The 13,890-nt window shown below is 37.8% G+C and overlaps 3 protein-coding genes across 6 annotated transcripts in view; 2 read left to right on the forward strand and 1 right to left on the reverse strand.

Moving 5' to 3' along the window:
* cplane1 (ciliogenesis and planar polarity effector 1) overlaps positions 1-6,912 on the reverse strand; it is a 40,974-nt gene extending 34,062 nt beyond the window's left edge. For 2 of the 4 annotated variants that reach the window (XM_051910628.1, XM_051910627.1), the window contains exons 1-10: positions 6,775-6,912; positions 5,997-6,138; positions 4,395-4,530; positions 4,195-4,314; positions 3,880-4,118; positions 3,697-3,803; positions 1,782-1,938; positions 1,454-1,557; positions 394-576; positions 8-257 (exon numbers count right to left, since the gene is read on the reverse strand). In XM_051910628.1, coding sequence (XP_051766588.1) covers positions 8-257; positions 394-576; positions 1,454-1,557; positions 1,782-1,938; positions 3,697-3,803; positions 3,880-4,118; positions 4,195-4,314; positions 4,395-4,530; positions 5,997-6,077 — 1,377 coding nt within the window. In that variant the 5' untranslated portion in view covers positions 6,078-6,138; positions 6,775-6,912. Of the gene's footprint in view, positions 1-7; positions 258-393; positions 577-1,453; positions 1,558-1,781; positions 1,939-3,696; positions 3,804-3,879; positions 4,119-4,188; positions 4,315-4,394; positions 4,531-5,996; positions 6,139-6,774 lie in introns of all 4 variants that reach the window. The other 2 variants (XM_051910626.1, XM_051910625.1) reach the window with 1 other exon arrangement.
* Positions 6,913-8,758: 1,846 nt separating this feature from the next.
* On the forward strand, positions 8,759-9,813 carry LOC127521125 (alpha-1A adrenergic receptor). Its single transcript, XM_051910039.1, has one exon. It carries the CDS (start codon positions 8,759-8,761, stop codon positions 9,752-9,754), a length of 996 nt encoding a protein of 331 aa, XP_051765999.1. The 3' UTR covers positions 9,755-9,813.
* A 1,957-nt stretch (positions 9,814-11,770) lies between these two features.
* Positions 11,771-12,226, forward strand: LOC127521207 (rhodopsin-like). Its single transcript, XM_051910301.1, has one exon. It carries the CDS (start codon positions 11,771-11,773, stop codon positions 12,224-12,226), a length of 456 nt encoding a protein of 151 aa, XP_051766261.1.
* The last annotated feature ends 1,664 nt before the right edge of the window (positions 12,227-13,890 follow it).

Genomic DNA, 13,890 nt, shown 5'->3' on the forward strand with positions numbered 1-13,890 from the left:
TGCTGACCTGCGATGAACCCAGGACCTCCCGTATGTTCTCCAGTCCTTGAGCAGCGTCCAGTAGGAGGGCGCTCATGATCGCAGCAGCAGACGGCCGTTTGGTCATCCTGAGCACAGTCACCATGTAGCCGTCAGACACGATGAGAAACGGCTGGCGAGGATGCCAGGTGACGGAGTACCGCTGTCTCATGAGGTCACGGAGCGACATGCTAGAGCTGGAGAGGCCGCCATCTTGTGTCTGCAAAGGCACTGGAGGTCTACGGATGAAAGTGATATAAAGCTTGCATTCACATTCGTGTGTCTAAAACCACATGAGAAAGACAACCCAATATCTGATAGAGTACAATATCAACTTCCTTAAGAGACATTTAGAAGAGGAACGGATCAAATCACCTGTAGGTGACCAGTGGGTGAAGAGGCAGGAAGTGGGCGGCACCGAACTCAATGCTGCATCCCGTTGTGGACAGAGAGACGAGTCCACCCAGACGTGCCAGCATGAGCAGAGAGCCTCTCTTCAGCACACAAGCCAGATAAAGTCCTTCTGGTGTCCAGCTGACAGAACCGACCCAGTATGACCTGCAGGAAACCGTAACATTTCTCATTTTCAAGATTCAATTTCTCACTTATACTTCACTATACCTTGTTTTGTTACTCCCTCGCAACATACTCTGCATTTTTGTACTTCCTATTCTTGCACATTCTCTGTACATTTAAAAAAATTATTTTTACTAATTTATTTTATTATTATTATTATTATTACTATTACTTATTTTTTCATTATTTCTTATTTATATATTATTTTACCATTTTTACCTACTATTTATTTATATTTAATACACATTTTATTTTACCATTTTTACTATTTATTTATATTTAATGCACATTTTATTTTACCATTTTTACTATTTATTTATATTTAATGCACATCTTATTTTACCATATTTACCTGCTATTTATTTATATTTAATGCACATTTTATTAAACCATCTTTTTTACTATTTATTTATATTTAATGCACATCTTATTTGACCATTTTTTCCTTCTATTTATTCATATTTAATGCATATTTTTCCATTTTTACCAACTATTTATGTTTAATGCACATTTTATTTTACCTACTAATTATTTATGCACAATCTAAGCAGCTGACCAGGTTCATAAGTTTAATTTACTGCATGTGACAAATAAAAATCTTGAATCTTAAAGATGGGGAGGGAAACCACCTCACAAACTTCATCAATATCAAATGAGTCATTGTAGCGCTTCTGGGAACATTTTTCCCTACGAGCTAATGTGTGTGCTGTGTGTGTGCACTTGGATGGATGAAATGCAGAGCACAAATTCTGAGTATGGGACACAATACTTGGCTACACGTCACTTTCACTTTCATATAAACCTGTGCATAGAGCCAGCCAATCAGATGCCAACTAACTAGGACTTTTTAAACACTCACCTCACATATTTGACTGGAATATTGAGTGTCTTAATGCCACATCCTCCTAACAGGCTGGACACCGTCACAAAGTTCTGAGTGCTGATGAACAACACCTGTGTCGCCTTACAGAAAGATCACAGATAAAAAGACTTACCACACAAATCTAGCGTGCGTCTCTATCAGCTCCCTAGTTCAGTAGTCAGGGCACTGATCAGGAAGTTGTCACATTCATTTACACAATATACAGATTCACGGCCTAGGAAGCTAGGGAGCTGATTGAGACGTAGGGCTAATTCCTGTGCCTGTAGGTCTGATTTCCTGGTAATTAATGTAGCGGTGAGGTTACCCTCGGGTCCTTCTGGTTCAGGACTACTGCTAGCAGCTGAGCATCTGGAGAGAACGCTGGAACTAGAGCACCTCTGGACCTCACCGGTTTACATGGAGGCAGGAGCTGGTTGAACGGGAAACACTTGGAGGCCCATTGAACACTGAATCCTACTGAACTGTCAAACAAAACAAAATAAAGTAATAAAGAACAAGCGGCCTAGAAATGCGTCAACTGATCAAATATACACCTTCGAGGGAACGAAATAGTAAATCGTACGCACAATTTAGTAAATCAAGGGAATGAAATAGCAAATCGTACACACTATTAGCAAATCGAGGGAACGAAATAGTAAGTTGCGTGCCCGATTTAGCATATCAAGGGAACGAAATAGTAAATCATGGCACTATTTAGCAAATCGAGGAAACGAAATAGTAAATTATGCGCACTATTTAGCAAATCGAGGGATCAAATTAGTAAATCGTACGTACAATTTAGCAAATCGAGGGAACGAAATGGTAAATCGTACGCACAGTTTAGTAAATCAAGGGAATGAAATTGCGAATCGTACGCACTATTTATCAAATTGAGGGAATAAAACAGTAAATCGTGTGCACTATTTAGCAAATCAAGGGAACGAAATAGTAAGTCGCGTGCCCAATTTAGCATATCAAGGGAACGAAATAGTAAATCATGGCACTATTTAGCAAATCGAGGGAACAAATTAGTAAATCGTATACACTATTTAGCAAATCGAGGAAACGAAATAGTAAATTGTGCGCACTATTTAGCAAATAGTGGGAATGAAATAGTAAATTATGCGAACTATTTAGCAAATCGAGGGATCAAATTAGTAAATCGTACGTACAATTTAGCAAATCGAGGGAACGAAATGGTAAATCGTACGCACTATTTATCAAATTGAGGGAATAAAACAGTAAATCGTGTGCACTATTTAGCAAATCAAGGGAACTAAATAGTACATCGTACGTACAATTTAGTAAATTAAGGGAATGAAATAGTAAATCGTGTGCACTATTTAGCAAATCGAGGGAACGAAATAGTAAATCGTGCGCACTATTTAGCAAATCGAGGGAACGAAATAGTAAATCATACGTACAATTTAGTAAATCAAGGGAATGAAATAGCAAATCGTACGCACTATTTAGCAAATCAAGAGAATGAAATAGCAAATCGTACGTACAATTTAGCAAATCAAGGGAATGAAATAGTAAATCGTGTGCACTATTTAGCAAATCGAGGGAACGAAATAGTAAATCGTACGCACAATTTAGTAAATCAAGGGAATGAAATAGCAAATCGTACGCACAATTTAGTAAATCAAGGGAATGAAATAGCAAATCGTACGCACAATTTAGCAAATCAAGAGAATGAAATAGCAAATTGTATGCACTATTTAGCAAAACGAGGGAACAAATTAGTAAATCGTACGTACAGTTTAGCAAATCAGGTGGACGAAATAGTAAATCGTGCGCACTATTTAGCAAATCAGGGGAATGAAATAGTAAATTGTGCGCACTATTTAGCAAATAGTGGGAACGAAATAGTAAATCGTACGCACAATTTAGCAAATCGAGGGAAATAGCAAATCGTGCACACTATTTAGCAAATCAAGAGAACAAAATATTAAATCGTGTGCACAATTTTCTTTTTTTTCTCTGCATGTCATGTGTGGTACTCCGTATATATATATAAAATATAAACATGACAAAATCTCTATAAAGCCTTAAGTAGCTTTATATTTTCACAAAACAGTGCCGAAAGCAATATAATAAAAAAGACTAATTTTTAATAAATAATCACATTTATTATTAATAATAACAATCACCATAAACAATACTTCCAAGTCAAATGAACGAATGAAACGATGCTGGAATTATAATAAATAAAAGCTCATTTAACATAATCATCTGACCTGAGTTTGTTGTCCCATGTCGAGTCCCACTGGATTTTCAGCAAGGTGACGGTGAGCTTCGCTTCAGCGGTGAAAACAAACGCGCTCAGACACGCGTCACCAACTGCCTAAAAACACCACAGTGAAATATAACACATGTGCAAGAAACATAAGCAACATTAAGACACTTTTCACTGTTTTCACCTGGTTCTTCACAAACACACTCTGAACGGAAGCCTCTTTGTCCTTTGCAGAGGGCAGTTGAGTGTTTTCATGGTATGATATGTGACTCCAGCGTCCCGTGATGGTGGCGTCCCGCGGGCCGCTTAGATCCTGAGGTGTCGTACACTCCCAGAGGAACACCTGTCCTGTAAGAGCGGCCAGGAAAACTCTCTGTGCGTTCTCCGAAACCAGCAGAGAAAGTCGCAGTGTAGTCGAGGAACCTTCGCAAGACAAGCCGTGTTAGTTTGAGGATGATTACCGGATGTGCGTCGAGAAAAGTAGAACTCTTACATGAACCTTTGATGGAAGAAACCAGCTGATGAACCGCAGGAACGGCTGAGACCGTCTTTAGCAAATCCTTGTCTTTGTTCCACAGGAAGAGTTCTCCAGAGACGAGAAGACCCACCAGCCACACGCCTGCAAATGACATTAATGAACACACGTGTGACCTGCAGCGCTGAAGATCTCATCACAACACACACATGCTGATCGTTTACCATTCTGAGACGCTGACATGGTCACCACCCTCTGCAACAGCGGCTGGAGTTTTGGGGTCTTCTTTTTGGTCCGTCCCGAAAGCAAATGTATTTCACTGATCCGATTGTCATCTAACAGAAAAACACCCTCCTTTTCCTGAAAGAAGTGTTGACATTCACTACTGTTCAAGTTTTAGATCAATGTTTTTGAAAGAGTCTCTTCTGCTCACCAAGGCTGCATTTATTTGATCAAAAATACAGTAAAAATTGTGAAATATTTTTACAATGTAAATCAGCTGTTTTCTATGTGAATATATAGTAAAGTGTAATTTATTCCTGTGATCAAAGCTGAATTTTCAGCATCATTACTTCAGTCTTCAGTGTCACATGATCCTTCAGAAATCATTCTAATATGACGATTTGCTGCTCAAGAAACATTTTTGATTATTATCAATGTTGAAAACAGTTGTGTACAATTTTTATTTTCAGGATTCTTTAATGAATAGAAAGTTCAAAAGAACAGCATTTATTTAAAATAGAATCTTTTGTAAAATTATAAATGTCTTTATAGTCACTTTTGATCGATTTAATGCGTCTTTGCTGAATAAAAGTATTAATTTCTTTAATTTCTTTCCAAAAAAAAAAATCTTACTGACCCCAAACAGTTCTTTCTATTTCAGATAAATGCTGTTCTTCTGAACTTTCTATTCATCAAAAAACAGAGTTCGTACAGATACTGTAAAATTTAATTCCAGGACTTTTCAAGCACTACTTTTTTAGTTTTCAAGACTACAATCAGAGATCTCACTTATAAAACAAGATCTTTATTATCTTTGAAATTCTAAAAAAGGTAAATAGATAAATAAAAATAAACTAATTAAAAAAAAATGGTACAAATAAAGTGCAGCACATGCAGTGACTGTGGTAACTTTAACCATTGAAAGAATACTATGACAAAAATATCGCTTTCCTTATTCAAACTGATTTTTTCTCCCATGAATATATGATTGACCTGAAGAATGAAAGCTGTATCATATACTTGGATATTTATACGAGCAATATCACACTCATAGCCAGGCGAAATGTCTCTATATGTATATCAGACGGGCTGCAGCATTAATTTGGCATGAAAAGATTGTTTTATCGATAAACACTAATTTTATATACACTGTCTGTCAATAATTCAAGCACTTTTCCAGTACCTTTTCATTAAAGTCACATTCAAGTACTTCAAGCACTTTAAGCACCTTGTACAAATCGTGGTAAAAAATGTACACAACTGTTTTCAACACTGATAATAATCATAAATGTTTCTTGAGCAGCAAATCATCATATCAGAATGATTTCTGAAGGATCATGTGACACTGAAGACTGGAGTAATGATGCTGAAAATTCAGCTTTGATCACAGGAATAAATTACACTTTACTATATATTCACATAGAAAACAGATATTTTAAATTATAAAAATATTTCACAATTTTTACTGTATTTTGATCAAATAAATGCAGCCTTGGTGAGCAGAAGAGACTTCTTTCCAAAACATCTTAACGGTAGTGTATATTGGTGTTTGTTTAAATTACATTAGCTTCAAAGCATTTAAAAAGGTAAAAGTATGATCTTACCCTGCCGAGCCAGCAGAATCTGGGCCACGGCTTCCTGCGCTTGATGCTGGACGACAACAAAACCTCGAACTTCACTTCCATTCTGGGCACTGATGGTGAGTTTCAGAGGACGTCCAGACGGTCTGTATCCTACAATATTCAGCTTCATGTGGTTTGTGAAAATTAAAAAGTGCAAACAGAAACAATCAGTGAATTCTACTCATATTTACAGCCCACATATTAAACAAGATACCGAAACTGCTTTATTATCAGTATAATACAGCCTTTGAATCATATGCATATTGTTTACAGCTAAATTATCAGTACAAACACAAATAAACTTACTTATTTTGATATGAAAGTGAATACTTATACTTGAATATGACTACATTTTACGGTTAGTCAGATAAATCAAATATAAGTAAATAAACTTGAATCTAAAATTAACCATATTATTATTATTATTTCACATAATTAAACCGTAGCAGTCAGATAAATCAAAACAAATCAGCAGCCAACATATCATTTAGCTACATTAAAGTAGCTAAATGATTAATAGTATAAACACATCTTTTTTCCCGATTGAAATAGATGAAAGAAACATTTGTAAATGCTAACACGCCAAGAAACTACTATGATTGAACTCTATTATCATTCAACACATCAATAACTGTCATTAGCATGAGCAGCAATACCGTTAGCTGCAGTTTGTCAACACAACATCAAACATGACACACACACGAGCATACTGAAGTTCTGTACAGTCCTAAAGTAATATTGACGTGTCTTTATACTCTACCATCATGCCATGACTTTAATAAACACATTCCGCGTCTGTTTATTCCGCTGTGTTTCGAATCTCCCTCCACTTCCGGTTTTCCAAACAACGAACACAATTCCCATGCTTCCCGCTGCGTTTCCATAGAAGCAGACGCATTCCGAGCTCAGCCAGTAGGCATGCGCGATCAGAGCGTGACGGACATAGATACGTAATCCACCGCTACAGACACGTCGGAGCGTCCGCCATCTTGCAACGGTCAATAAACGGTCACAGTAAGACTCAATTATTTCACAACATTGCGCAAATTCTGGTTGGTAAACCGACGAAATTTAAATTCCCGAAGAAATGGAATGTGTTGGTTTGTGTTTTTTTTTAATGTATTAACTCAGTGTTTTTACTATGGTACTCTACTTTTACTATGATGACTTTTTAATGTTGTGTCAGCTAAAGCCTTCATCTTGATGTATTGTTTAGTTTAGCGACATTATCTGCTGACGTCAGATCGGCCTAAAGGGGGCGCTACAGTGGTCAAAAGTATGAAATGGCTCATAACTCCAGGCTCAGTTGTCTTATGTCATCGGAATCCTTGGCTAAAGACGGAAAGATGCGATTCAAATGCCGATTCACGGTCCCTAAGGGCCGACAAAACGTTCGAAGCGGGTGAAGCCAATTTTACTAAAATGGCTATAACTTGTGAACGGAATGAGATATTTTCACCAAACTCAGCACACCTATGTAAGAGCTTGTTCTGTGGTTGCGTAAAAAAAGGATGTGGTGACTGGCCACTTGGTGGCGCTATAACAGGGAAAAAAACATGAAAATGGCTATAACTACTTCACCGTTAGTCCGATCGACTTGAAAATTGGCATGCAGTGTCTTTGTCCGAGGTGCCATGAGGACATTGACGCATCTCAAAAAACATGTCCGCCATCGGCCGATGAAGTTTGAGCAGCTATCAGACAAGGTTAACAGAGGCTGATTGGAACGAAACTCACTGGGCCTGTTTGAGTCATGCCCCTAGAGACTTGTGAAAATTCTAAATAAATCAGCCACCGGGGGCGCCTTCGCGTTTTTCATGTGCATAAAGGATCTCTTGCAATTTTTTGCACTTGCCACATCATTCGTACCACACGGTAGAACTCCTCACTCTGAGCAACGTTTCCTCTAGGACCGCCGCTGTCCATCGAAACGTTCGGTAAATATCGGAGATTATTTCAAAGACCAACTTTGGCGAACTAGTCCTAGGTTTTTGGCTCAACCTCAATAACTGTTAAAAAGCTTTAAAAACTATATATTTCCTATGGTAAATTGACTGTATTTGCTGTAAATGGTCTTTTCCATCTATGATTGAGATGGTTACAGGATTGTAAATTTTAAACATTATACCTTTTTACGCATGTGCTGAAAGCCCTTAAAGCAACGGAACCCTGATAATTGCTTCTTGCAGCTATATTTGCTTTATTTATTTTATTACAATTATAATATAATTAATGCACTTAAAATACAATTATAATTATAAAGTCGAATGAAACCGATCCTGGCATATTAGCGGCCACTCAGAAAAAGACAAATAAATTCATGTTATTGGAGAAGTTCTGCATGCATTACATGAAATCATGCGTTATTTTAATTTATATAGTTTAATTTTAATTTAATTTTATCATTTTATTGCTTGTCCTTCTGTTTTACTCATATTACATGCACCATGTTGGTGTGTTTGCATTATTTAAACCATGTAAAACTCTGTTGTTTATTGCATTAAATGAGTGGAAGATATTCAGTATGGAATATTGGTTTGTTGCATGACTAATAAGTTACTCTGGTACTGCAATTAGACTAGAACAGTGTGACCTGTGACCATGACAACACTGATAATATGTTCTTGATGACGTCATTGTGTTCTGGATGACGTCAGCCAATCACTCCTTATAAACTTAGTCTCGAACCAACTGAATTAATCACTGAGCTCTTCACTCCCTCAAGAGACCCACTGCTTTCTGAGATGGAGGCTCAAGACTGGATTGAATTATCTATGAGAGCTTTGTTCTGCTTAACCGGTATTATAGGGAACGGTTTGCTGGGTTTGCGCTCTCTGCCCAAATCCAGATCTCAACTACGCACCGGCGACATCCTCTTCGTCAACTTGGCCGTATCGAATCTGATCACAAACTGTCTGGTGGATCTGCCAGAAACAATGGCGCACTTCGCCAGAACCTGGCTTAAGAGTAAAGAATACTGTGGCGTGACTCAGTTTTCTCATGAAATCTCCGAGACCAGCAGCATCTTCTCCACCATGTTCATCAGCATGTATTGGCACCAGAAACTAGTGGGTTCCATCAGACGTGGAGGAGCTCCGGTGCAGATGGACAACCTGCGGCTTGTGGCCGTATTGCTCGCTGGGAGCTGGACCGTAGCGACTGCATTCAGTCTTCCACACATTTTTATAGCAGAGCATGATGGGAACGAGAGTTTGGAAGTTTGTGAAGAACGTTTCCCATCACCTGCAGCCAAGCAGACGTTTGACGGTATGTACCTCACTCTGGCTAACGTTGTTCCAATCGTTGGGATAACTTACGCAACCATTCAGATTGTCATAACGCTACTCCGGAGTCAAAAACGAATCAAGGATCGCTCCGGTGGAACAAATCCACCACCTTCATCTGTAGACCAAAGACCGGAAGGAACCGCAGAACGCAGCATGGAATCATCCTCAGAAAGATCTCCAATCTCCAATAAAATCTCTACTCATCAACCAGCACCGCAGGTCAGATCCAATCCGTCCTCCGGCAACCATGTGCGGGCGGCCAAAAGCGTGGTGGCGGTGGCCACGATCTTCATCTTCTGCTGGTTCACTCACCTCGTGCTCCGCATCTACAGCAGCTTCAGAAACTCCATCCTGGCTGTGAAGTTGACCAATTTTATAGGAGCGTCTTACGTGTGTTTTGTCCCATACGTCTACCTGCATGGGGTGAAGAAACTCAACTGCCCGTGCTGGTAAGAACTGGTGCGGTTATTACGAGCTGTGCATTGTGGGAAAGCATCATTGCATGCACAGTCACCAAAAGAACATTTAGTCTTAAAGCAACACAAAATTTTGACTAATAGATTTCAATTTGAGTAACAGAAAATGCTGTCAACAACACAAGATGGAAATATAACTGTAAAGTTTGTAAGTGCTACTGAAGTAAAGAAAAACTCACGGCCTTTAAAGATATGTACTGAAATTGAAAACTACAAATGCAAATAGATAAAGTGCAATAAAATGAACACTTAAATGTGTATTTGGGATGTTTCCTTTCCATTATTCTGAAAGACGACAAGTTGTGGAAACAAAATAGCCAAACATCTCAAAATTGACCAGTGCTTTGCCTTTAAAAATGAAAACAACATTTTTAATAATTCTAAATGCATTGTACAAATGCTTTAAACATGCAGATTTTGTTAGAATGAATTTGTGAATTGCACTAAGACTGTGAAATATCTTGGGTGTAGCACTGCACCACCAAAGGAAAGAAATTGAAAATGATTGTTCTCTTGTGCTTTGATAATTACGAGCAGACGTCACTGCAATTATGTTTGTTAAGCCACTTGACGAATTAAAAACCTGCTTATTGTCGTGTTATTTTTTTGCCGTCAAATAAGCACAGAAGTCCTTGTGTCAGCCAAGATGATGAAGTGCACTGGACCTTAAAACAAAACAGCATTCAGGTGTGGTCCGTTTGTTCGGTGAGAGAAATCCAGTCATTTCAATAGGAAACCACGCGATCTGGAATTTCGAGCGAGGATGAAAGATTTCCCCAGGCAAATTTAGCAACCCGTTCCACAGATTTTACCAACAGAAAGCTGCTTGGTTCAAAAGTGACTTCTGTGTGAGCTGTGCTTCATGCATCTCTACACTATTGACAATAGACAATGGACCTTTTCCCCCACTAAATTTCACCTTTTTAAGTGCAGTCATGTTAGCGAAATAGGCGTAATGTATGTATGAAGCACATCAAAGTCACTTTCAAACCAAGCAGCATTACATAATAAATTACTTTTTGATATAACAAGTATAGTAACGAATTACAAGAATATGCATTACGTGATCAAATTGCCTTTTTGATGTAACAAGTAAAGTAACGAATTATAAAAAAATGTATATTTCGTGATCAGATTAGTTTTTTGATGTAAAGAGTAAAGTAACGCATTACAAGAAACGTGCATTACTTAATCAGATTACTTTTTGATGTAACAAGTATAGTAACGAATTATAAAAAATGTAAATTTCGTGATCAGTTAGTTTTTTGATATAACAAGTATAGTAATGAATTACAAGAAACATGCATTACGTGATCTGATTACTTTTGGATGTAACGAGTAAATTAACGAATTACAAGAAACATGCATTACGTAATCAGATTACTTTTTGATGTAACGAGTAAAGTAACGCATTACAAGAAACATGCATTATGTGATCTGATTACTTTTGGATGTAACGAGTAAATTAACGAATTACAAGAAACATGCATTACGTAATCAGATTACTTTTTGATGTAACGAGTAAAGTAACGCATTACAAGAAACATGCATTATGTGATCCGATTACTTTTTGATGTAACAAGTATAGTAACGAATTATAAAAAAAATGTATATTTCGTGATCAGATTAGTTTTTTGATGTAAAGAGTAAAGTAACGCATTACAAGTAGCATGCATTACGTAATCAGATTACTTTTTGATTTGACAAGTAAAGTAACGCATTACAAGAAACATGCATTACGTGATCAACAAGGGTATTTGTAAACAACATTACAGACTTGCAACATGCCATATCTAATGCTTGTACTGTGTGCATAAAAATACATTCAGTTTGAGTTCTGGGTTCATTCCATGATGTGTAATTAATGCTCATAGTGGGAGGAGATTTTAGTGACATGTGACCACAAACCAGAACTTCATACCTTATAAAGTTCACCGTTAACCACTGGATCTGCAAATGCAGAGTCTTTCCCAAACCGACTCTCTCTCTTGAGATGGAGGTTCAAGACTGGATTGAATCATCTATACGAGCGTTCTTCTGCTTGACTGGTATTACAGGAAACTTCTGGCTGGGTTTGCGCTCTCTGCCCAAATCCAGATCTCAACTGCGGCCCAATGACATTCTCTTCATTAACCTGGCCGTGTCCAATCTCATCACAAACTGTCTGGTGGATCTGCCGGACACTTTGGCACAGTTTGTGAACAGCTGGTTCATGGGTAAAAATTACTGTGGCGTGCTCCAGTTTTCGTCCGATCTCTCAGAGACCAGCAGCATCTTCTCCACCATGTTCATCAGCATGTATTGGCACCAGAAACTAGTGGGTTCCATCAGACGTGGAGGAGCTCCGGTGCAGATGGACAACCTGCGGCTTGTCGTCATATTGCTCGCTGGGAGCTGGATCGTGGCACTGAATGTTCAGCGTTCCCCACTTTTTTATCGCAGAACATGATGGGAACGAGACTTTAGAAGTTTGTGAAGAACGTTTCCCAACACCTGCGGAGAAAAGGTCATTTGATGCGCTGTATCTTATTCTGGCTAACGTCGTTCCACTTGTTGGGATCACTTACGCCAGTGTGCAGATCGTCTTAACACTGCTGCAGAGCCAGAAACGAATCATGGGTCACTCCAAAGGAGCAAATCATGCACCTACAGAAGCAAATAACTCAGGAACACAAGCAGCAGCCACTAAGTCTAAAGTTGTGAATAACACCATCAACCCTCAGCAACAGAAGACGCAGGTCAGATCCAATCCATCCTCCAGCAACCAGGTGCGGGCGGCCAAAAGCGTGGTGGCAGTGGCCACGATCTTCATCTTCTGCTGGTTCACTCACCTCGTGCTCCGCATCTACAGCAGCTTCAGAAACTCCATCCTGGCTGTGAAGTTGACCAATTTTATAGGAGCGTCTTACACCTGTTTTGTTCCATACGTCTACCTGCACGGGGTGAAGAAACTCAACTGCTCGTGCTGGTAAGAACTGGACTGAAAAAAAGGTTATGATGTTCTGTGCAACATCATAAAGGCACAGGTGAATAGGATAAAAATTTAACCGATATCATCTTACTTTTTTGTATTATCAGTTTTCTGAAATATGCCAATGGAATAAAATGTTATATAAATTTGGTGAATTATACAATATGAACAAACCCCTCAGTAAAAACCTTCAGAATATAGACAGGAATAAATCTGTAAGTTTTGGTGTTTGTAAGTGCTGCTGAAGTGGAGAAAAAACTCTTTAAAGATATGTATTGCATATGAAATCTACAGACGCAAATAAAAATGTGCAATAAAATAAACACTTAAAAGTGTATTTTGGATGTATTCTTTCCACTAGTATGAATAAACATGTTATGAAAAGACAAACAGCCTTCAAAATGGACCAGTGCATGAAAAAAACTGTAGCATCTCGCCTTAAAGATTAATGGCAAAAACATGTAAACAAAGTTTGAGAAATTAGTTTGTACACAACATGCATTTGTTTTGTATGAAATGTGCGTGTGAATTGTAGCAAAAGAAGGAATAAATAACTGGTGTATCATTTTTCCACCACCAAAGCAAAAACTGAAAATGACTGTCCCTCCTGTGCTTTGGTAATTGCTGCCAGCAATTACTGTAATTATGTTCGTTATGACACTTTTCTGCATATGAACGCAATTCTTGTCATGTTAAATATTTGCTGTGATATCAGCATAAAAATCTGTTAACAAAAACAAAGGATGATAATAAAAGATAAAATTATAGTAAATATATTTAGTGTACGTGTATATATATAATTTGCAAATTACAAATATAGCGTGTATATATGTATATACACCTTTATAATTTGCCATCTTCAATTGTGTGCATACACTGTAAAAAATGAATGTGATTTTAACAGTAAAATATTGTAAAAACGCTACAGAAAAAAAATTGTAAATAGGTTAACAGCAAGTTCCAGTACTATATACAGGGAAAAACTGTAAAAGCTCTTACCAGACATTTTATGTAATTTTCACAGTAAAATGCTGTAAATTTTACAATTTTTAGAAGTAAAAAAGAACAAATCAATGTATAATTTACAGTCAAAAACTGTAAACTGATATTCCCACAATTCCCTTTGTGACACTCCACATTTG

The sequence above is a fragment of the Ctenopharyngodon idella genome, chromosome 10 (genome assembly GCF_019924925.1).
Source record: "Ctenopharyngodon idella isolate HZGC_01 chromosome 10, HZGC01, whole genome shotgun sequence".
NCBI classification, from domain to species: domain Eukaryota; kingdom Metazoa; phylum Chordata; class Actinopteri; order Cypriniformes; family Xenocyprididae; genus Ctenopharyngodon; species Ctenopharyngodon idella.

What these genes read in the sequence shown, in the direction of transcription:
- LOC127521125 (XM_051910039.1), top strand. Translation starts at nt 8,759, where the DNA reads ATGGAGGCTCAAGACTGGATTGAATTATCTATGAGAGCTTTGTTCTGC.
- LOC127521207 (XM_051910301.1), top strand. Translation starts at nt 11,771, where the DNA reads ATGGAGGTTCAAGACTGGATTGAATCATCTATACGAGCGTTCTTCTGC.